The following is a 26744-nucleotide window of genomic DNA, read 5'->3' on the forward strand; positions in this document are numbered from 1 at the left end:
ATCTTGTCACACAGTAACTCTTTTTTAAAGCCGAACGTTTTAATCAGAAATGCTATTATGCTACTGAGGAATTAATTTTGATGAAGACATCATGTCGAGTTTTGTATACCCATTGTACGTTAGTAGCAAGACCATGTGTTCCAGGCAAACAAAAGAAATGCCCAGCCCTGCTACTTTAGCGTGGAGAATTAAATTTCATGCTTGAAAAATTCGGCTAAAAGGCTTTATTATGTTTGTCATTGGTAGAAACACATCAAAGGATAGTATTCCCACTAATCATACGCTCTGCAAAACATCGAATGCAAAGCTGTTTCTTTTGTGTCTTCTATCACGAATGTACCATATTGCAGGGAATTGTTCACTTTTTCTCTTAGTTCACAGGGAGACTGATTCTGACTAATTCGCCTCTTAACATTAGACTTATATTAGTTTTTGTTTTCTATTTCGAAATCACATGTGGGTATGAAAAAAAAAGCAATCGCCCAATAGAAAAAAGATTTGAACCATAGCAGAACTGAATTTTAATCAGGCTTAGTAAATTAGCTGATGGTTTTACTTTTTTCAATTGTCTGAAATTACAGTTTAAAAATCAGAAAAAATTGTCTTCTTAAGCTCTCAAGTGAGGTTGCCTCTCACATAGTACAACTAAAATTAATACAATACTTGATTTTATTTTTTAAAGATTTGTTCTCCCTCACACATAAATCAGAACAAGTTTCCAGGAAGTTGAATCTAAAATTCTACCCTTTGAATGCAGCTACAAAAAAAATTTTGAGATCACTGTACGCCAATAGTGACATTTTGAGATCACTGTGTGCCAATAGTGACATTTTGAGATCACTGCACGCCAATAGTGACACTTTGAGATCACTGCACGCCAATAGTGACACTTTGAGATCACTGCACACCAATAGTGACATTTTGAGATCACTGTGTGCCAATAGTGACATTTTGAGATCACTGTACGCCAATAGTGACATTTTGAGATCACTGTGTGCCAATAGTGACATTTTGAGATCACTGCACGCCAACAGTGACACTTTGAGATCACTGCACGCCAATAGTGACACTTTGAGATTACTGCACGCCAATAGTGACACTTTGAGATTACTGCACGCCAATAGTGACATTTTGAGATTACTGCACGCCAATAGTGACATTTTGAGATCATAGTGTGCCCATAGTGACATTTTGAGATCACTGCACGCCAATAGTGACATTATGAGATTACTGCATGCTAATAGTGATATTTTGAGATCACTGCACGCCAATAGTGACATTTTGAGATCACTTCACACCAATACTGACATTTTGAGATCACTGTGTGCCAATAGTGACATTTTGAGATCACTGCACGCCAATAGTGACATTATGAGATCACTGCACGCCAATAGTGACATTATGAGATTACTGCACGCGAATAGTGACATTTTGAGATTACTGCACGCGAATAGTGACATTTTGAGATCACTGCACACCAATAGTGACATTTTGAGATCACTGCACACCAATAGTGACATTTTGATATCACTGCACACCAATAGTGACATTTTGAAATCACTGCACACCAATAGTGACATTTTGAGATCACTGCACACCAATAGTGACATTTTGAGATCACTGTGTGCCAATAGTGACATTTTGAGATCACTGTGTGCCAATAGTGACATTTTGAGATCACTGTGTGCCAATAGTGACATTTTGAGATCAATGCACGCCAATAGTGACATTATGAGATTACTGCATGCTAATAATGATATTTTGAGTTCACTGCACGCCAATAGTGACATTTTGAGATCACTGCACACCAATAGTGACATTTTGAGATCACTGTGTGCCAATAGTGACATTTTGAGATCACTGCACGCCAATAGTGACATTTTGAGATCACTGCACGCCAATAGTGACATTATGAGATTACTGCACGCCAGTAGTGACATTTTGAGATTACAGCACGCTAATAGTGACATTTTGAGATCACTGTGCCAATAGTGACATTTTGAGATCACTGTGTACCAATAGTGACATTATGAGATTACTGCACACTAATAGTGACATTTTGAGATCACTGCATGCCAATAGTGACATTTTGAGATCACAGCACGCTAATAGTGACATGTTGAGATCACAGTACACCAATAGGAACATTTTGAGATCACTGTGTGCCAATAGTGACATTATGAGATCACTGTATGCCAATAGTGACATTATGAGATTACTGCATGCCAATAGTGACATTTTGAGATCATTGCACACCAATAGTGACATTTTGAGATCACTGTACGCCAATAGTGACATTATGAGATTACTGCACGCTAATAGTGAAATTTTGAGATCACTGCACGCCAATAGTGACATTATGAGATCACTGTGTGCCAATAGTGACATTTTGAGATCACTGTGTGCCAATAGTGACATTTTGAGATCACTGCACACCAATAGTGGCATTTTGAGATCACTGTGTGCCAATAGTGACATTTTGAGATCACTGCACGCCAATAGTGACATTTTGAGATCACTGCATGCCAATAGTGACATTATGAGATTACTGCACGCCAGTAGTGACATTTTGAGATCACAGCAGGCTAATAGTGACATTTTGAGATCACTGTGCCAATAGTGACATTTTGAGATCACTGTGTGCCAATAGTGACATTATGAGATTACTGCACACTAATAGTGACATTTTGAGATCACTGCACACCAATAGTGACATTTTGAGATCACTGTGTGCCAATAGTGACATTTTGAGATCACTGTGTGCCAATAGTGACATTTTGAGATCACTGTGTGCCAATAGTGACATTTTGAGATCAATGCACGCCAATAGTGACATTATGAGATTACTGCATGCTAATAATGATATTTTGAGTTCACTGCACGCCAATAGTGACATTTTGAGATCACAGCACGCTAATAGTGACATTTTGAGATCACTGTGCCAATAGTGACATTTTGAGATCACTGTGTGCCAATAGTGACATTATGAGATTACTGCACACTAATAGTGACATTTTGAGATCACTGCATGCCAATAGTGACATTTTGAAATCACAGCACGCTAATAGTGACATGTTGAGATCACAGTACACCAATAGGGACATTTTGAGATCACTGTGTGCCAATAGTGACATTATGAGATCACTGTGTGCCAATAGTGACATTATGAGATTACTGCATGCCAATAGTGACATTTTGAGATCATTGCACACCAATAGTGACATTTTGAGATCACTGTACGCCAATAATGACATTATGAGATCACTGCACACCAATAGTGACATTTTGAGATCACTGCACGCCAATAGTGACATTATGAGATCACTGTGTGCCAATAGTGACATTTTGAGATCACTGCACACCAATAGTGACATTTTGAGATCACTGTATGCCAATAGTGACATTTTGAGATCACTGCACACCAATAGTGACATTTTGAGATCACTGCACGCCAATAGTGACATTATAAGATTACTGCACGCCAGTAGTGACATTTTGAGATCACAGCACGCTAATAGTGACATTTTGAGATCACTGTGCCAATAGTGACATTTTGAGATCACTGTGTGCCAATAGTGACATTATGAGATTACTGCACACTAATAGTGACATTTTGAGATCACTGCATGCCAATAGTGACATTTTGAGATCACAGCACGCTAATAGTGACATGTTGAGATCACAGTACACCAATAGGGACATTTTGAGATCACTGTGTGCCAATAGTGACATTATGAGATCACTGTGTGCCAATAGTGACATTATGAGATTACTGCATGCCAATAGTGACATTTTGAGATCATTGCACACCAATAGTGACATTTTGAGATCACTGTACGCCAATAGTGACATTTTGAGATCACTGTACGCCAATAGTGACATTATGAGATTACTGCACGCTAATAGTGAAATTTTGAGATCACTGCACACCAATAGTGACATTTTGAGATCACTGCACACCAATAGTGACATTTTGAGATCACTGCACACCAATAGTAACATTTTGAGATCACTGTGTGCCAATAGTGACATTTTGAGATCACTGTGTGCCAATAGTGACATTTTGAGATCACTGTGTGCCAATAGTGACATTTTGAGATCACTGTGTGCCAATAGTGACATTTTGAGATTCACTGCACACCAATAGTGACATTTTGAGATCACAGTACGCCAATAGTGACATTATGAGATTACTGCACGCCAATAGTGACATTATGAGATTACTGCATGCCAATAGTGACATTTTGAGATCACTGCACGCCAATAGTGACATTTTGAGATCACTGCACACCAATAGTGACATTTTGAGATCACTGCATGCCAATAGTGACATTTTGAGATCACTGCACGCCAATAGTGACATTTTGAGATCACTGCACGCCAATAGTGACATTTTGAGATCACTGCACACCAATAGTGACATTTTGAGATCACTGTGTACGAATAGTGACATTTTGAGATCACTGTGTGCCAATAGTGACATTTTGAGATCACTGCACACCAATAGTGACATTTTGAGATCACTGCACACCAATAGTGACATTTTGAGATCACTGTGTGCCAATAGTGACATTTTGAGATCACTGCACGCCAATAGTGACATTATGAGATCACTGCACGCCAATAGTGACATTATGAGATCACTGCACGCCAATAGTGACATTATGGGATTACTGCACGCCAATAGTGACATTTTGAGATCACTGCACGCCAATAGTGACATTTTGAGATCACTGCACGCCAATAGTGACATTATGAGATCACTGTGTGCCAATAGTGACATTTTGAGATCACAGCACGCTAATAGTGACATTTTGAGATCACTGTGCCAATAGTGACATTTTGAGATCACTGAGTGCCAATAGTGACATTATGAGATTACTGCACACTAATAGTGACATTTTGAGATCACTACATGCCAATAGTGACATTTTGAGATCACAGCACGCTAATAGTGACATGTTGAGATCACAGTACACCAATAGGGACATTTTGAGATCACTGTGTGCCAATAGTGACATTATGAGATCACTGTGTGCCAATAGTGACATTATGAGATTACTGCATGCCAATAGTGACATTTTGAGATCATTGCACACCAATAGTGACATTTTGAGATCACTGTACGCCAATAGTGACATTATGAGATTACTGCATGCTAATAGTGAAATTTTGAGATCACTGCACACCAGTAGTGACATTTTGAGATTCACTGCACACCAATAGTGACATTTTGAGATCACAGTACGCCAATAGTGACATTATGAGATTACTGCACGCCAATAGTGACATTATGAGATTACTGCATGCCAATAGTGACATTTTGAGATCACTGCACGCCAATAGTGACATTTTGAGATTACTGCATGCCAATAGTGACATTTTGAGATCACTGCACGCTAATAGTGACATTTTGAGATCACTGCACACTAATAGTGACATGTTGAGATCACTGTCCGCCAATTGGGACATTTTGAGATCACTGTGTGCCAATAGTGACATTTTGAGATCACTGAACGCCAATAGTGACATTATGAGATCACTGTGTGCCAATAGTGACATTTTGAGATCACTGCACACCAATAGTGACATTTTGAGATCACTGCACACCAATAGTGACATTTTGAGATCACTGCACACCAATAGTGACATTTTGAGATCACTGCACGCCAATAGTGACATTTTGAGATCACTGCACGCCAATAGTGACATTTTGAGATCACTGTGTGCCAATAGTGACATTTTGAGATCACTGCACACCAATAGTGACATTTTGAGATCACTGTGTACGAATAGTGACATTTTGAGATCAGTGTGCCAATAGTGACATTTTGAGATCACTGCACACCAATAGTGACATTTTGAGATCACTGCACACCAATAGTGACATTTTGAGATCACTGTGTGCCAATAGTGACATTTTGAGATCACTGCACGCCAATAGTGACATTATGAGATCACTGCACGCCAATAGTGACATTATGGGATTACTGCACGCCAATAGTGACATTTTGAGATCACTGCACACCAATAGTGACATTTTGAGATCACTGCACACCAATAGTGACATTTTGAGATCACTGCACACCAATAGTGACATTTTGAGATCACTGCACACCAATAGTGACATTTTGAGATCACTGCACACCAATAGTAACATTTTGAGATCACTGTGTGCCAATAGTGACATTTTGAGATCACTGTGTGCCAATAGTGACATTTTGAGATCACTGTGTGCCAATAGTGACATTTTGAGATCACTGTGTGCCAATAGTGACATTATGAGATTACTGCACGCTAATAGTGACATTTTGAGATTCACTGCACACCAATAGTGACATTTTGAGATCACAGTACGCCAATAGTGACATTATGAGATTACTGCACGCCAATAGTGACATTTTGAGATTACTGCATGCCAATAGTGACATTTTGAGATTACTGCATGCCAATAGTGACATTTTGAGATCACTGCACGCTAATAGTGACATTTTGAGATCACTGCACGCTAATAGTGACATTTTGAGATCACTGCACACTAATAGTGACATGTTGAGATCACTGTACGCCAATTGTGACATTTTGAGATCACTGTGTGCCAATAGTGACATTTTGAGATCACTGCACGCCAATAGTGACATTATGAGATCACTGTGTGCCAATAGTGACATTTTGAGATCACTGCACACCAATAGTGACATTTTGAGATCACTGCACACCAATAGTGACATTTTGAGATCACTGTGTGCCAATAGTGATATTTTGAGATCACTGCACGCCAATAGTGACATTTTTAGATCACTGTGTGCCAATAGTGACATTTTGAGATCACTGCACACCAATAGTGACATTTTGAGATCACTGTGTACGAATAGTGACATTTTGAGATCACTGTGTGCCAATAGTGACATTTTGAGATCACTGCACACCAATAGTGACATTTTGAGATCACTGTGTACAAATAGTGACATTTTGAGATCACTGTGTGCCAATAGTAACATTTTGAGATCACTGCACACCAATAGTGACATTTTGAGATCACTGCACACCAATAGTGACATTTTGAGATCACTGTGTGCCAATAGTGACATTTTGAGATCACTGTGTGCCAATAGGGACATTTTGAGATCACTGTGTGCCAATAGGGACATTTTGAGATCACTGTACGCCAATTGTGACATTTTGAGATCACTGTGTGCCAATAGTGACATTTTGAGATCACTGCACGCCAATAGTGACGTTATGAGATCACTGTGTGCCAATAGTGACATTTTGTGATCACTGCACGCTAATAGTGACATTTTGAGATCACTGCACGCCAATAGTGACATTTTGAGATCACTGCACGCCAATAGTGACATTTTGAGATCACTGCACACCAATAGTGACATTTTGAGATCACTGCACGCCAATAGTGACATTTTGAGATCACTGCACGCCAATAGTGACATTTTGTGATCACTGCACGCCAATAGTGACATTTTGAGATCACTGTGTGCCAATAGTGACATTTTGAGATCACTGCACACCAATAGTGACATTTTGAGATCACTGTGTGTGAATAGTGACATTTTGAGATCACTGCACGCCAATAGTGACATTTTGAGATCACTGTGTGCCAATAGTGACATTTTGAGATCACTGCACACCAATAGTGACATTTTGAGATCACTGTGTGTGAATAGTGACATTTTGAGATCACTGTGTGCCAATAGGGACATTTTGAGATCACTGTGTGCCAATAGGGACATTTTGAGATCACTGTACGCCAATTGTGACATTTTGAGATCACTGTGTGCCAATAGTGACATTTTGAGATCACTGCACGCCAATAGTGACGTTATGAGATCACTGTGTGCCAATAGTGACATTTTGTGATCACTGCACACCAATAGTGACATTTTGAGATCACTGCACACCAATAGTAACATTTTGAGATCACTGTGTGCCAATAGTGACATTTTGAGATCACTGTGTGCCAATAGTGACATTTTGAGATCACTGTGTGCCAATAGTGACATTTTGAGATCACTGTGTGCCAATAGTGACATTTTGAGATCACTGTGTGCCAATAGTGACATTTTGAGATCAATGCACGCCAATAGTGACATTATGAGATTACTGCACGCCAATAGTGACATTTTGAGATTACTGCACGCCAATAGTGACATTTTGAGATTACTGCATGCCAATAGTGACATTTTGAGATTACTGCATGCCAATAGTGACATTTTGAGATCACTGCACGCTAATAGTGACATTTTGAGATCACTGCACACTAATAGTGACATGTTGAGATCACTGTACGCCAATTGTGACATTTTGAGATCACTGTGTGCCAATAGTGACATTTTGAGATCACTGCACGCCAATAGTGACATTATGAGATCACTGTGTGCCAATAGTGACATTTTGAGATCACTGCACACCAATAGTGACATTTTGAGATCACTGCACACCAATAGTGACATTTTGAGATTACTGTGTGCCAATAGTGATATTTTGAGATCACTGCACGCCAATAGTGACATTTTTAGATCACTGTGTGCCAATAGTGACATTTTGAGATCACTGCACACCAATAGTGACATTTTGAGATCACTGTGTACGAATAGTGACATTTTGAGATCACTGTGTGCCAATAGTGACATTTTGAGATCACTGCACACCAATAGTGACATTTTGAGATCACTGTGTACAAATAGTGACATTTTGAGATCACTGTGTGCCAATAGTAACATTTTGAGATCACTGCACACCAATAGTGACATTTTGAGATCACTGCACACCAATAGTGACATTTTGAGATCACTGTGTGCCAATAGTGACATTTTGAGATCACTGTGTGCCAATAGGGACATTTTGAGATCACTGTGTGCCAATAGGGACATTTTGAGATCACTGTACGCCAATTGTGACATTTTGAGATCACTGTGTGCCAATAGTGACATTTTGAGATCACTGCACGCCAATAGTGACATTATGAGATCACTGTGTGCCAATAGTGACATTTTGTGATCACTGCACGCTAATAGTGACATTTTGAGATCACTGCACGCCAATAGTGACATTTTGAGATCACTGCACGCCAATAGTGACATTTTGAGATCACTGCACACCAATAGTGACATTTTGAGATCACTGCACGCCAATAGTGACATTTTGAGATCACTGCACGCCAATAGTGACATTTTGAGATCACTGCACGCCAATAGTGACATTTTGAGATCACTGTGTACGAATAGTGACATTTTGAGATCACTGTGTGCCAATAGTGACATTTTGAGATCACTGCACACCAATAGTGACATTTTGAGATCACTGCACACCAATAGTGACATTTTGAGATCACTGTGTGCCAATAGTGACATTTTGAGATCACTGTGTGCCAATAGGGACATTTTGAGATCACTGTGTGCCAATAGTGACATTTTGAGATCACTGCACACCAATAGTGACATTTTGAGATCACTGCACACCAATAGTGACATTTTGAGATCACTGCACGCCAATAGTGACATTTTGAGATCACTGCACGCCAATAGTGACATTTTGTGATCACTGCACGCCAATAGTGACATTTTGAGATCACTGTGTGCCAATAGTGACATTTTGAGATCACTGTGTGCCAATAGTGACATTTTGAGATCACTGCACACCAATAGTGACATTTTGAGATCACTGTGTGTGAATAGTGACATTTTGAGATCACTGCACGCCAATAGTGACATTTTGAGATCACTGTGTGCCAATAGTGACATTTTGAGATCACTGCACACCAATAGTGACATTTTGAGATCACTGTGTGTGAATAGTGACATTTTGAGATCACTGTGTGAATAGTGACATTTTGAGATCACTGTGTGCCAATAGTGACATTTTGAGATCACTGTGTGCCAATAGTGACATTTTGAGATCACTGTGTGCGAATAGTGACATTTTGAGATCACTGTGTGCCAATAGTGACATTTTGACATCACTGTGTGCCAATAGTGACATTTTGAGATCACTGTGTGCGAATAGTGACATTTTGAGATCACTGTGTGCCAATAGTGACATTTTAAGATCACTGTGTGCCAATAGTGACATTTTGAGATCACTGCACACCAATAGTGACATTTTGAGATCACTGTGTGCCAATAGTGACATTTTGAGATCACTGTGTGCCAATAGTGACATTTTGAGATCACTGTGTGCCAATAGTGATATTATGAGATCACTGCACACCTAAAGTGACATTCTGAGATCGCTATGTGCCAATAGTGACATTTCTTATCTAGCCAAGTTAATATAAAAACGCATGTGACTGCCAAATAGAAATTTATTCTGTTCTGCCTGCACATGTTGTAGCAACGTCTTATCCCCACCAGTTGGCTTTATACATAATCCTCTTATATTGTAGTCTGAAACTACAAGATGTTCATATACATAGTTCAATGAACATGTTGTTTAAGCACCGGATTTTTTTCACACGTACATAGCCTCTCAATTTTTTTTTATTAACAGATGTAGTGGGAGGTGTCTACTAGCAGCAGCACTCCGGAAAATGCGGGGGAGGTACTTATCAGCGGTGGCACTACGGGAAATGCAAGAAGAGTAAAAGAATAAAAAAAAGAAAGTTAAATTTAATTTAGAATGTTTGTTGCATGGATGAGAAAGCTAGACCTTGGAACGATTAAGTTTGCTTGAATAATTCTCAGCTGCTGTATATTTGCCTAGTTTCAGAAGTGCATTCTTGACCCACATTCAGGTAACATGGGAGATACAGAATAGTTGAAGAGATTTCAAAAAATAAAACATTGTTCAGGTATTATGTGGAGTATACTAAAAGCTCAACAAGTCCTAATATACAGAGGATACGGTCTGTTACATTTGAATTACAAAGGTTTCCTGCGAAAAGAATGGGAGCTTTGAATATTTGTTATACAAGCTTTTCAAAATGTCCAAAAACAAAAACAATGAATGTCTTAGAATAGGAAACACAAGATTTCAAATATACACACATTTTTATTCCTTCACCAAAAATCATTTTGTACTACTGGAGTATTGTTTTAAAACCGAAAATTTGTGAGAAATTCCTATTTCATAATAAAATAGATTTTTCAGAATCCAAGTTTGTTGTTCAACGATTTCACTGGATTATACATCTACAGCAAATGTAATACAGAAAGAATGACAACAAATATTCTAATTAAATGGTTACAGAATGTGAGACGAAGAAAGAAAAAAAAAATGATAAGAGAGAACTGTGATGCATTCAATCAGAGCAGCAAATAAAGTCAGTATAAATCACACATTTAATAACTCAACTAATTCGGGAAAAAAGATGAATAGAGATGGATTGAATGTGAACATCGGGTGCCCTCAAGTACAATATAAAGAAAAGAATTCAATAGTAAACTTTCAAGAACCGAATATCAATTGTGACTTTGCCATTCGTACAAAGAAACAAAATGTCACCATCTAGTTGTCTTGTGTATGACGGCCAATATGTGATTGTGTGTCCTCATGTCCAACTTAACAAGCAATAATTCAATTTCAAAAATCCAATATTGGCTTCAGATACTGCGAAACATATGAACAAACAAGTCCTAATGTGATTAAACAAACCCATCTTTTTTCATACTATTAATGGTATTGTTCTCGGCAGGGAGCATATCACCAGAAATGCAATACGGACGCACACACTGACAAACCGCCAGCAAAATGTAATAAATAGGGGGAAATGAGTTTTGCAGGGATCCAATAATATCGTTAACTGAGCATACGCTTAGAATAAAACATTTAATCTACATTAAAAATTATCTTGAATACATAGCGTATGATTTCATGTCGACTCTATTGACAATGCACATGTCAGTATCAAGTTGAGATTTCATAAGGTCAGTCTTTTTAATATTTCTGATAAAACCGCAGTCGTATTTTACTGAATATGCAGCATGTTTTTGGTTTTTCAGCATTTTGACTGTCAGTGTGGTAGTAGTGTGGTAAGCACTAGTGAGCAAGAAGCTCTAATGTTATAATAGGCATCGATAAATGTATACAAGGAATCCAAATGTGACAAATTAGAAAGAAATGTACGTATTTGAAGACCAGAATAATGTTCAACAGTAATCATGCTTGCTTTGCATAAATTTGAAAGCAAGTTTAAGTTCCTTGCACTAATTTAAAGGATAACCGCTCAATCCCATGGATTGCACAAAAGAATCATGGGACACTATTGTTTATGTCAATTACAAAGTTAATTTATCTTTTGTTATCCATTGTAATTTTAATCCAGAAAGTGAATTTGTTGTGAGATTAGACTTAACTGGAAGTGCCCCTTTAACTTAAATCAAATCAATAAAATTCTCATCCAATCACAATAAAATCTTGAATAAATAAAGAAACTCATCCAGTTACAAAATAGTATATGTCTGTTTCACATAAATTACAGCACTCTTATCCAATCACATACAAGAATATGCTTCTCTTGAATAAATTAAAAGCAATTGTCAACCAATCAAAATCTAGTACAAGTTCCTCTTATACAGTTGAAATTCTTTCCATTGATATGTACAGCTCTTGAGCATGAATCAGGAAATATCATACAAAAAGCCCATGTTTTCTTGTTTATTAGTTGCCTCCTTTAATTTAAACCAGACCGATACAATGGCCTTTCCATTATGGCAGTATTTTCAGCTCATTTAAATGAACTTCTAAATTATTATTGATTAACCCTTAGGTGCAACACTTTGATGCAAGTTAATTTTTGACTAAATGGACATAGTTTTTCATTGGCTCAAGGTCTTGATCAATGTTTTTGAATTAAATACAGAATAAATTGTACAGGTTTATTTTTTTTGTGAAAAGTGAGAGAACAAGAGGATTACGACATACACACTTCCTACAGTAACGACTGTACTTCTATAAATGTATTAAGTATTACATAAGAATATGTAAATGACATGGACTTTGAGCCTAGGATGGCATATTACCAGGGTGAAGTCACTAAGCATTATTGGAATACAAGTCACTATAAAACAGATAAATTTTATCTACAATTTTTGTGGTCTAAAAATAACAACCTCCAGACAGGGTGACTGTGACATGGAGAAGACAACCCTCAATAAAACTAAGTGTAAAGCATGTATATTTGATGGAGTCTCAAATTGGAAAAATTTTAAAAGACAGAGCAATAAAAATAAGTTCCATCAAATAAACGACAAGAAGTTAACAAGTCATTGTCAATGACACGTCCCCGTTCCGTTCATATTTGAGTGACATATACATTCAAAGCAGATCATGACTGAAATGCACCTGCATATGTACAACACATTGTGCTAAATCTGAACAAAATCCATCCATGCATGACTGAGATCCGGTTCTGGAATTGTGAAAATATGTGATTTTGATGCATTTTCGGCCTTAAAATGGCCATCATTCCGCTATTGTTAAGCAGATCATGAAACAAATGCACATATCTGTTTGTGACATGATGTACCATGTGTGTGTGAAGTTTGAACTTGATCAATCCAGACATGTCTTGGATACGGATCCAGAACTGAATTCTTTAACAAAATGGCCGCCAGTCGGCCATTTCGAACTTGATCCGAAAAAAAAAAAAAGACGTGCATCAAGGTCCTATTATGTTTAATGTATGTACCAAATTTGAACAAAATCCATCCATGCATAACTGAGATACGGGTCCGGAATGGTGAAAATGTGCGATTTCAATGCTCTTTCGGCCTTAAAGCGGCCCCATTTGGCTATCGTTAATGAGATCATGAAACAAATGCACATACATATTTGTGATATGATGTACCTTGTGTGTGTGAAGTTTGAACTTGATCAATCCAGACATGTCTCGGATACGGATCCAGAACTGAATTCTTTAAAACAAAATGGCCGCCAGTCGGCTATTTCGAACTTGATCAGAAGAAAAAAATGACGTGCATCAAGGTCCTATTATGTTTAATGTATGTACCAAATTTGAATGAAATCCGTCCATGCATAACTGAGATCCGGGTCCGGAATGGTGAAAATGTGCGATTTCAATGCATTTTCGGCATTAAAGCGGCCCCCATTTGGCTATCGTTAATGAGATCATGAAACAAATGCACATACATATTTGTGACATGATGTACCTTGTGTGTGTGAAGTTTGAACTCGATCAATCCAAGCATGTCTCAGATACGGATCCAGAACTGAATTCTTTAAAACAAAATGGCCGCCAGTCGGCCATTTCGAACCCGATCCAAAAAAAAAAATGACTCTTTAAACTTTTTAAAATGAATTTCATCAAAATTAGATTAGTTAAATTGCTAGAAATCATAACTGCACATAACCGTTTTGCTGAATGGTTAGCCCTAATTTATAACAGCATTGTCCCAACATCAATCCTTAACATACATGTAACACCACAGCCACATCATTCCGTAACATAGTATATAATGTGGCAAAAAAAAAAACAATAATTTGCAGTCGCATCATTCTTTAACATATACATCACAGCCACATCATTCTGTAACATATATACCTCAGTCGCATCACATACACCACAGTGCAGTACAACTATATCCAGATACACAAAGTTATTTATATTGGAATGCATTCAATATTAAAAAACATTGCAGGTAGTGAGGCCATAGTAGTACTCAAAGAGTTGCGTGTAACAATGCATCACACAGATACATATGTACAATTTGAGAGGCTCCGAAGACACTCTTAAAAAGGATACGTGTAATTGGATGGGAATTTGCAAACAGCAATGAGTAAAGAAGATAATGGCAACTATCTTCTAGCAACATCATTCCAAAGAACTCCCTTGTCAACTGAATTCGTGGTAATCTCTGATGTAATCTTAACGCACTCGTGAGTCCATTACTAATTAATGCACGTTGATAAGCGGCATAAGCATACCCAGATCTATAATAAATAGCACTAAATGTAAGTATAGTCGCAAATTAAAGCATCATAATTATTGTTTTAGATGCAAAACAAATCCCAACAAACTACGACATTATGTATAATATAAGTGACATATCCTGCATTGCATTTGAGCTAAAAATTTCAAAAAAATGTTATTTAAACAAAAGTGTTAAATTTGTACACACAGCAATCATATACTTAACATGCACAGATTTGTACCAAAAACTAATTAGGTCTGTTGTTTATAAAATAGTACCTGTGTATAAAATTTTACTGTAATCCAGCTTTGACACACATACAATGATGCAACAAGACTGCGAAGCAGAGGCCACGATCATGCCACAAAATAAGTGAGGCGAACACAGCTTTAATTTTCAATGACGCGAAGCTGATGCCACAATGATGCGATGCTGAGGCCACAATGATGCGATGCTGAGGCCACAATGATGCGAAGCTGATGCCAGAATGATGCGACGCTGATGCCACAATAATGCGATGCTGAGGCCACAATGATGCGAAGCTGATGCCACAATGATGCGATGCTGAGGCCACAATGATGCGATGCTGAGGCCACAATGATGCGAAGCTGATGCCACAATGATGCGATGCTGAGGCCACAACGATGCGAAGCTGATGCCACAATGATGCGATGCTGATGCCACAATGATGCGATGCTGAGGCCTCAATGATGCGATGCTGAGGCCACAATGAAGCCATGCGTCAGTGACAATGATGCCACAAATGCCAAAGCTACCGCGATAACTGTACTGTAGTGGTGGATAGAATGATGGACAGATGGAAGGACACACAAACGAATTGGGACGGAGGGACAGACGGCATAACAGACAGACAGACACCGAAATGACATATATACCACCTGTTTATGCTTTGCATAAAGGGACAATGAATTGACATGTACATGAAAACTATAATAGTCTTGATTTCATACTATGATTTCATACAATGAGTACACAAGATCCCATAGAGTAGTCACAGGCATATTTATAATTAATGGTTATCCAAACTTAAATACTTGATAGCTAAATTCACATTGCATTGCATTGAATTGGAAAGCAAAACTGAAATACATACTGAACAAACAGATACCAATAGCATGATCACTATTCAGTTTTGTTGACCCAAAGAGAATTTACTGTAAAACATGCCTTTTTCGCGAGCATGTCTTTTTCACAAATTTAGCAAGAGAACTGATTCGCTAATTCAAGATGTCGCTAATGACTTTATTATAAATTCAAAATGTCCGCCAAACAAAGAAATCAACAATAAGAGAGATTTGCTAAATCAACATTTCGATATTATGTCATTTTTTTACCACAATTCGCTAAAATTGCATGCCGCTTTTTTAACATGTTTTATAGTATTGACTGAGGCACTGTACATTCATGTAAAAGGTACAGTGCTTTGAATAGGGCAATTATGGTAGTGGAACTTTATTTATTGTTATCATAACTTTGAAAGTCGTAAAACAGATTACATTATCTTGTTCATAAAATGAGATTACATCATATCAATTATCATTTAATTACTAGAAAGCTTGTGATGCAGAAATTGATTTCATAAAAATGTCATTTCTGCGCTGGGAATAATGTCTATAACACAAGATTAACTGTCTGATGAGTACAAAGTATACACAAAATGAGAGATACTCACCCAAATATAGGGATTATAAATACTATACAACAAGCGACGGTGAACCATCTTGATAACCATAATGACGTATTAATTTTATTATTTGATATATAAACCTGAAAGCAGTGAAAAATAAAATATTAGTAATTATAATGGATAAGCTGTAATTTATGAGATTTTCAAATAGTTTTTATCTGATGTACTTATTTACTTAACTCACTAATGGAAAGACAATATGCCTTAACTTTGTAGATTACTGTAAAATGACTAATTTTCACTGGGTTTAAATTTTGCTGATTTACCATTCCAGGCATATTCAGTGGGTTTTAAATTCACGGTTTTATCATTTTGATAATGTATTCTATGCTAAATTTTACATATTCACTGGGTTTTAATTTAGTACATTTTCCAGTACGCAAAATAAGCAAATGTAAAACCCAGTGAATAATTAACCCCTTTACAGTAGCAAGAATGTCTTGGTGTTTTTAAAACATGCACCACACAAAATATGCATTTGTGAATGTTCCAAGCTTCAAAAGTAGGTTTTTTTCTTTCTTTTGGAAATATTTTCTGTGACATTCATCACGTACTGTACAATAAAAGCTCATGCTTCAATGTACATGTACATGTACGTGTTCCAATTCTCTTGTAAACAAACAATGCTACATCTACATGTGTTGCCCAAGTCACATGGGATTCCTATCAGACATGACAAGGTTATCACAACTAGAATAACAAATTTGGAGGCGACAAAATTGTTGTTTACTGTATATGGTGTAGTTTCATCATTTTTGAAATTTGTAAGATAGTCACGCAAGTTCATAAGCATGCCACATTCAAATGTATGTTTAGTGGCTCTGCTTTAACACAATTTGCAACAGTGATGCTTACTGGGTTTTGGCTGCTGAATTGAAACGCAAAGAATACAAGTTGATGATAGGTTACTTATCGCTATTGCAATACATATGCAAATTAGCCACCATGCTTGAGGAGTTGGAGAGGATACTGTCATTCCTGTAATACACCTATTGATATCAATGGATACTTACTGTTAATGCCTGCCAGTTGTAACCAGCTGGAGGTTGAGGGGGAGCAGTATCTTCACTGGAGGTACCAGGACCATCATTTCCTGACGTTGATGGACCAGCTGTGGGTTCATCATCTGGTACTTCTTCAATGACCGGCATTTTTACTTCAGTTGATACTTAGTCTGTAATGAATTATATACCATGTGTTATACAGTGTTGACATGAGATGATTGTGTTCTCTGTGAAAAAATGTTAGTTGAATCAGATCTTGACTGTTTGTTAGAGGTGTGACCAGCATCATCAAAGTTTATAAATAAATATAAGCAAAATAAAATACCAGCCTAATTTGAAAAATGCAGGGAAATTGCATTGTACTTGTCACTTCTTTGATTTATACATTAAAACAACATACCTTGGAAAGCGTATTACTAACATCTGTTTTGCATTATCAGCAATATAAAAGTCTTCATTCTATCTACTTATTTTGAATTTAACAAAAGGTTTTGTTTCAGCCCAATTTTACCCCATATCTTGAAAAATTACACTTGCGAGTTACACCAAAATTGAACTTGATTGACATTTCATAGTGATTGATGAGATTCCAAAATTCAAGGATGATCAGATAAAAATTGTAAGAGCTATTATAACCACGAGAAGTAAACACTAAGTGAAAGCTAACCAATATCTTGAAAAAATATTAATATTAAAGTCAAACTTGGTCAAGATCCCAAACTGGAAATATTATATGCACTACTTTGATAAACAAAGCCCTATGTGTAGATCTCAAGATATCACTACTTTAATAAACTAAGCCCTATGTGTAGATCTCAAGATATCACTACTTTAATAAACTAAGCCCTATGTGTAGATCTCAAGATATCACTATTTTAATAAACTAAGCCCTATGTGTAGATCTCAAGATATCACTACTTTAATAAACTAAGCCCTATGTGTAGATCTCAAGATATCACTATTTTAATAAACTAAGCCCTATGTGTAGATCTCAAGATATCACTACTTTAATAAACTAAGCCCTATGTGTAGATCTCAAGATATCACTATTTTAATAAACTAAGCCCTATGTGTAGATCTCAAGATATCACTACTTTAATAAACTAAGCCCTATGTGTAGATCTCAAGATATCACTACTTTAATAAACTAAGCCCTATGTGTAGATCTCAAGATATCACTACTTTAATAAACTAAGCCCTATGTGTAGATCTCAAGATATCACTACTTTAATAAACTAAGCCCTATGTGTAGATCTCAAGATATCACTACTTTGATAAACAAAGCCCTATGTGTAGATCTCAAGATATCACTACTTTAATAAACTAAGCCCTGTGTGTAGATCTCAAGATATCACTATTTTAATAAACTAAGCCCTATGTGTAGATCTCAAGATATCACTATTTTAATAAACTAAGCCCTATGTGTAGATCTCAAGTTATCACTATTTTAATAAACTAAGCCCTATGTGTAGATCTTAAGATATCACTACTTTAATAAACTAAGCCCTATGTGTAGATCTCAAGATATCACTACTTTAATAAACTAAGCCCTATGTGTAGATCTCAAGATATCACTACTTTAATAAACTGAGCCCTGTGTAGATCTCAAGATATCACTACTTTAATAAACTAAGCCCTATGTGTAGATCTCAAGATATCACTACTTTAATAAACTAAGCCCTATGTGTAGATCTCAAGATATCACTACTTTAATAAACACATAACTTAATATGCATCTTGCTCATTAGCTAGAAACAGATCTGGACAGATTTGAGTATCAGAATTTCGCAAATTTGATGACAAAACTGGCAGCCAGTCAGCCACAGACGGCAGAATCCAAATTAATAGCCCATGATTTCAGACTTTGTTCGAAACAGGGACTAACGATATAATAAAAAATGTAAAAGGATTTGTACGCACTTGCTAGCAAAAAGTGAAATCTAAGATATATCCACATTTGTTCTTTTTTGTTATATTCCACCCTCAACTTTGATCATGATGGATTTATAAATTTGTAAATAACATTCAGTAACTCAAAATGGTAGATTGACAAATCACAGTTGCTGTGATTTTGATGTCACTGGTGTTGGTGAATATAATTTGGAATTGACCGTAGTGTCGTTCAATATGCTACCCTCCTCTCACCTAGAAGGTGGTAAAAAAAAGTGCCTGATAGTGAATTTAAATCTACATCTATCATTTGTTTTTGAAAATAACATAATAACATCCATGGGTACCCAAAATTAGTGTAGTAGAAATGTGTATATATTTCAGAGAATGGAAATAATTCGTTTGCTACAGAGTTGACCTCCCCTTAATGTTGCACTGTTGTAAGAAAGACTTGGTATAAATGAGGGCGCTTTTCAAAATGGCGGCCAAGTACATTTGTAATTTTTTTTTGATCTGACCAAATAAGCTTTGTTGTACATTTCAACCGATTTGAATGATTATTTTAGAAATAAAGATTTTACAGAAAATATCTAAGGTGATTGAAAATTAACGACCATAGTTAAAAACAAAATAAACGCCAGATGATAGGGCATGCTTTCTGCTCATAACCAGAGATACATTCGCTGTACGTTCGTGGATCGTGGAAGATATTATCGTTAAATATTGTAAACCGGAAATAAAGTATATTATATGTGACACAGTTACATAATCGAACATGATCCCATTACGATAAAAAACTGATAATGCAGGTATTTTTAAAGGAAGAAGTGTTAAACACGTCGATCAATCGCCGCTTTATTTTCAACGCAACTCAACAGGAAATGACTATTAAATTTCCCTTCAGTAGACAAACACATACCACACTTTCAAAACAATCTATTACTAATTGCCATAATGCCGAATAATATGCCTACCTGTCCCTATTAGATGGAAATTCTCGCACCGGTTAATACATGAATAACCGACAAAAAATAATAGTGGTCTGTTGCGCATGTGCACAAAGGTCAAAGGCCAGACGTGATGCAAGGTGTTTTCGTCTGCTGGCGTGGCAGTGATCTGTGCGCTTAGTTTTCAACGTCAAGTTTCCTAGTTATACGCGCTAAATCAAATAGGTAATGATGTTTTTATTAATTTGTTGAAATTTTATTTTTCATACACGTTTCTCAGCTGCATAACTTGCAGTACATAACTGAAAAAGATTTAAAAAAAAAACATGCATATTTTGATTTCAAAATAATCGCACAATAACTTATAATGTAATCATTGTAGGATTGATGTAATATGATGAAAAGAGATCCATCCCCTCACCAATAAATCCTCATCCTGCCCCTCACCAATCATCCTGCACCAATTTTAATTGTATATGCTCAGGGGGGTATAAGCCCCTCTTCAGGACACATTGTTATGCAAATTAATTACCTGGATATAACTATAAGTGCTAATGGCAAACATAAAGAGGGTATCAATAATTTAAAAAATAAAGGGATGAAAGCTCTCTTTGCTTTGAAATGCAAACTCGGTTATGACAACTCACTAAACATACCCCTCCAACTATCTTTATTTGACAAACTGATAAGACCAATTATTGTATGTGGTAGTGATGTTTGGGGTGATGAAAGCACAACTAAGTCTGCAATTGAGGATGTCCATCTTTCTTTTGTTGGTTCATTCTTGGTCTCTCAAAATTCACACCAAAAATGGCTGTTTATGGTGAGCTAGGAAAGTACCCCATTGACTGTTTTATCAAGAAACAACAACTTAAATATTTCAACCGGGTAACAAACTCTGATAACACATTACTAAGAGAAGCCTACTTAGTAAATAAGAATGTAAAAAGTAAATGGTTTACAAGTGTAGAAATCCTCATGCAAGATATAGATGTTGTCACCATTGTAAACTCAAGTGAAAAAATAATTAAGAAAAATTTAGACTTTATTCATAAAAAAATAAACAAATCATTTGAGTACCAATGGATCTTAGACATGCATAATGATAATAGAAAACAAACCTTGGCTAAAAACAAACTAAGACTTTTCAAACAAGATTTAAAAATTGAAAATTACCTAATTAATATGCAGAACCATGGTCTTAGAAGGTTAATTGCAAAATTCAGAACAAGCAACCATGACCTTAAAATTGAGAAAGGCAGACATAATAATGTGCCGCTGGATAAAAGAACATGAAATGAAATGTCCAGCCTACAGTCACCATAGGGACAAATTATTCCTGACTGCACAAAATAAAGTTCCAAATTTTGATAAAGAAAATAGTCAGAATAAATTCATTTTGATTATGGCAAACCATACTCTAGCACCAGCCTTAGCTGTCTTCCTAAAAAACAGCTATGGAACAAAACAACAACAACTATCAGTGTATTAGGCTACATTTTGTGTTCATTCTATTTTCTGTATTCACCATTGGCTGCAAATTGCCTTTATTGTTTTTGATTTGTTTTATTTTTTAAGAAAAGTTTTTATTTTTTGTTTTATTTTTTAGATTGTATTTTTTTTTAATTTCTTTCTGTAAGACCCTTTTTATCCTTTCCTAAGGATTTTATGTGTCTAATAAAAAATATATATGCATAGTTCACAGGCGCTCGGAACGTTTCTTGGCTAATAAAAAATGACCTAAAATGGGATCGGCATATTTAGTCAGTCGCCGGTACATTCCCCTACTACTTATATAATAACACAAGGTAGGAAAACGTTGACACCATGACATCGAAACAGTTCCAAACATGCGCAGTTCCAAACATATACGCATGCTCGGGCCTCTGCTTCAAGATATCCGCGTAGATGGGTTTATTCATATTGCTCTGGTGTTTCGATTTTCACAGGATTTAACCCGTTTTAGTTCGAATAAAGGTAATGTAAGTCGATCGATAGTTTCTACCGATACCATGCTTGCGTTGTGTGAAGCGGATCGAAATATAATTTGGAAAATCATGTTATTTTCGGGAAGTTTCGATGTCATGGTGTCACCGCTTTCTTACCTTGTGTTATTATATGAGTAGTAGGGGAATATACCGGCGACTGACTAACCATGCGGATCCCACTTTAGATCATTTTTTTATTATCCAGGAAACGTTCCGAGCGCCTGTGCATAGTTCAGTCAAAACTGTCTGTCAAATGAGATATACTGTAAACGACTTTTTGGGTGTTTGGTATGGAATTTGTTTTCACTGATTCTTGACCAGTTGAATGTAAAACAAATACAGAAAAAAGGTATATTCGCTGGATTTTATTTTCATTGAAATTTCAGCGAAAATTAATTCTAAGCAAAAATAAAGTATTTTACAGTATATCATGCTTGGGACACATTCAAATCAATATATTTCAATCAAGATTTTGTTTTGTATTCCAATTCGGGTATTTTGCCTCATGTCATGCTGGTGAACTTTGTTACAGTATGATGCGTATTGAAACTTGTATGTATACTTTCCTCACCTAAAGGCCTACAAAAAAACTAGGTGTTAAACATTGGTTTTCAAGGGTAATTTTGTGCTACCTGTTGTTGAAGAATATTTATCCCGGCACCGGAATTGAGTCCCAAGCGAAGATAACAATGCACGCTAAACACGCAAAGGCTCATGGGTAGAGACTTGTTTCTAAACAACAACACACTATGGTCGTCTGCCGCATGCGCAGGTGACGACTTCGTTGCTTTATTTCTTTGTTTAGTGCGTTGAGACGTTCAAAGACAAAATATCGATATATGTATATATATCCTGCTCCAGAAACACTTGTATCCCGATCGGCATATATCAGCTTCAAGAAGTCTTTCAGACTTAACTTAACTCTCAAGCTGGCTATCAGTTTGCTTTGCCTTTTTATGAAAGCTTGTATTTATTCATTTATTTGTTTGTTTATTTATTTGCCTTATAAATTTACCTGTCATGCATCCATCCGTTCATCTACCCATTCACTAAATTCTAATTTAATTTTTAGCTCTGACAGCTATTGTCACAGACAGGCTAGTAAAGTTTTCCTACACAGTTATTCAAATGTAATAAAAAACAGCTATCCACATGACAATTGCAATGATAAAGAATATATATCCAATCAATTAAAAACTGATGTAAGAATTATTCAATTCATCTATGACTTAAATGACATTTGCCCTTCTGTGTACATGAATCATTGGGTTAAATCTATTATTTATACTACTACCGGGTATATATTATTACATATGTACTGCAGTTTATTTTGATTCATTCCTGAATCGGTATTTCCACACCTCATATGCAAATGAGGACTGAGAGCAAACAAAGTAGTCCCTTCAGGAGTTCCGTTTTTCAAAACATAGCAGAAATAAACAATAGTTAGAAGTACGATATTTTTCCCTTGGAGTACATGAATATACTTGCCGAGTGAAATGAAATTTGAACAACAGTAATGGTACTTTTAGGCAGTCACTTATTTTGACTAAAACTAATTTGCATATCACCCATGCAATAATGTTTTCGGTATTTTCACAGTCGATATGCAAATGAAAATGGTATATCCATTGGCTACTGAACTATTTTTATTTTTTAAACACATTTTATGTGAGATGCAGTGCACTCAAGATGCAGTGTATTCTGCTGTACTTTCACTCGCTTCGCTCCTGAAAGTACGGCCGCAGGATACACCGCATCACTCGTGAAAATAACTTCCATACGCAACGAAAGCCACGGGGAGGGTGTGGGGCTCTGTCATAGTATTTTATACATACTGTTAACAGTTTAAATATTTTTTTAATAAACTAAAATAAGAAATTAATCAATTCATTGTCAAAATGTGACTTTTGGGGAAACTTGGTAATGTTCACAGGTGCTGGTACATGTATTTGACTGGGCTCGGTTGACGCCTGGATAGTGCATTCAATGACCATAATGCCACACAGACCTGTCATGATAATCCCAAATATTTAATTAAAATTCACTGTATGTATCATTGCACTTGCAATTTGTCCAAAACAAATTACCGTAGTGTATAATTGTAAACAATATTTTTGCATATGTACTGTAAAATTACTTGTGTATTAGCCATGGAATAACAGTACTACCAGGTATTGTTGAATTTTGTTGACATTCTTTGCATAACTTTAATTGCCAAGGTACATATTGATGGTTTATTGATATTGTTGAATTTAATTTTTTTAATTTTTATTATATTCTTAAACAATAATAATGTCATGAAATCACTATGCAAATTAGTCACATGTCTATGTATGACAAAAATATGCAAATGAACAGCAGAAAAGTAAAAATCAATCTCAACTTTAGAGTAATGTACCTCTGGTAAGCTTTAATAATTCAAGTGTTTATGTTATTTTATGTTTGCTGCATTTGCCCTGTCATAAAGATTACAGTAAAAGGTTTGCCTTTTTCCCTGACTCACAGAATAGCATAATAATGTCATAATGTTGGTAACATTATCTATCCAACAACCTTCATAGAGTGCATTTTTGAATTACTTTCTTCTGTGAATGAGTAGTACATGTTATTCCCTATCTAGGAGTTTGAATACCATAATAGTCAAATTTTGTCACCTTCACAAAAATAAACTTTAAAAAATATATTCTTGTTTTTCCAAAAATATTGATCAAGTTGTGTATACAATGTAAAATTATATTCATTTTGTCTAATTTAACAAAGAATTTATTTAATAATAAATAAATATGTGCAGAATGTTGTACCAGCAATTTATAACATTAAAGGGTCAGGCTCTGAATTTCAAGTTTTGTGTTTTACATTCTCAGTTACTTCTACCACAAGATACAGTCCATAGATTTCATATAACAAGAGGATATTTATATCACTTTTTAGATGTCTAAATGCAGTTCATAACAGATTACAGTGTGCATGGATGATTGTGCTCGTTAGTTTGCGCCTGTCACAGAGTTTGGAATGTTCCATTCATTATAATGTTCTACTTCACAAGAAATAACGTGTAATTTTTCATGTAAGCAGTTCTGACCATGGTTTTCATAACTCACTGATGTAGTGAAGGTGTAGTGGTACCATTTCTAAAAATTTGGTCTCCCTGGGAGAACTCTTAGAACCAAGTGTTATCATTTCAATCTAAACAACTTGAAAAATTGAAAGGCATTTCTTTTGCAAATTTGTTCATTTTATGTACCAGTGCTGAATAAAAAGGCCTGTGTGGGTACCAAATGAATATGTTTGTGGTATTAGAGCAATGTAAACATTGCTTAGCTAAAAGATAAGTTTCACTTCCAACAAATTCTTTGCTATTTGTAAGCATTGGCACATGCACATGAGTATGTTACCTGGCATATTCTTTTTTGCTTATTTAATTTTTTATTATTTTAATTTATTTTATTTTACTGAAGACAAAACATTGATTGTACAGAAATCAAATTAAATTTTTTTATACATGTATACAAAATGTATATGCAGTAGATTTCAATTTAGGCCACATAAAATAAATTCTGTATTTTCAATAAATTTATCATTTTTGGAGGAAAATCAAAAATGTTGTTTTTTCCAAAAATTATTTAGGTAAAAAATCAAATAAAAGTCCTTGCTTACCCTCTCTCAGTATTAGTTTAAAGCGTTAACATAAACCCTTAATTTGTTTTATTCAGCTTTATATGACAATGTGTTCATTCATTTGTTGTCAAAAAATTTGCTTTTCCCTCGTATTAAATGTACATGGATTGGGTATTTATGAAAAAAGCTGATAAAAACACAGTTTAATGAACATTTTACTTTTGTACTTCAATGAATACATGCTTGGAGTAAACACATGACAGGGTAAGAATGGCTCAAAGACAAATAAACAGACTTGTAATAGTAAATTACTTGCTATAACTAAATTGCATATTACATCTATTTTAGTTTGTTTAGCGATTCATTATTTTAACCAGCTAGAAGCAATTCAGTAACAATTTTGTAATTTGATTATCTACTCATACATCATAATTACAGCTGCCTTCTAGTCTGGCTTCTACTCGTCATGTTTACAGCTGCCTTGTTTGGTTTCTTCTACCCATCATAATTCTTACAACCTGTCTGGATTGGTTTCTACCCACCATAATTCTTACAACCTGTCTGGTTTGGTTTCTACCTACCATAATTCTTACAACCTGTCTGGTTTGGTTTCTACCCACCATAATTCTTACAACCTGTCTGGATTGGTTTCTACCCACCAAAATTCTCACAACCTGTCTGGTTTGGTTTCTACCCAC

The 26744-nt window shown here is 35.9% G+C and overlaps 2 protein-coding genes across 3 annotated transcripts in view; one reads left to right on the forward strand and one right to left on the reverse strand.

Moving 5' to 3' along the window:
* Window positions 1-20541, reverse strand: part of LOC100371846 (transmembrane protein 33-like) — a 30938-nt gene extending 10397 nt beyond the window's left edge. Inside the window, exons 1-4 of the mRNA XM_006824811.3 lie at window positions 20465-20541; window positions 17610-17770; window positions 16582-16676; window positions 14720-14907 (exon numbers count right to left, since the gene is read on the reverse strand). Coding sequence (XP_006824874.1) covers window positions 14720-14907; window positions 16582-16676; window positions 17610-17747 — 421 coding nt within the window. The 5' untranslated portion in view covers window positions 17748-17770; window positions 20465-20541. The remainder of the gene's footprint in view (window positions 1-14719; window positions 14908-16581; window positions 16677-17609; window positions 17771-20464) is intronic.
* Window positions 20542-20551: 10 nt separating this feature from the next.
* LOC100371994 (methionine adenosyltransferase 2 subunit beta-like) overlaps window positions 20552-26744 on the forward strand; it is a 36873-nt gene continuing 30680 nt past the window's right edge. For both annotated transcript variants that reach the window (XM_085497695.1, XM_002741343.4), the window contains exon 1: window positions 20552-20662. The gene's annotated coding sequence lies outside the window, so the exon portion shown is untranslated. The remainder of the gene's footprint in view (window positions 20663-26744) is intronic.

The sequence above is a fragment of the Saccoglossus kowalevskii genome, chromosome 4, assembly GCF_978046115.1.
Source record: "Saccoglossus kowalevskii chromosome 4, keSacKowa6.1, whole genome shotgun sequence".
Taxonomy (NCBI): Eukaryota; Metazoa; Hemichordata; class Enteropneusta; family Harrimaniidae; genus Saccoglossus; species Saccoglossus kowalevskii.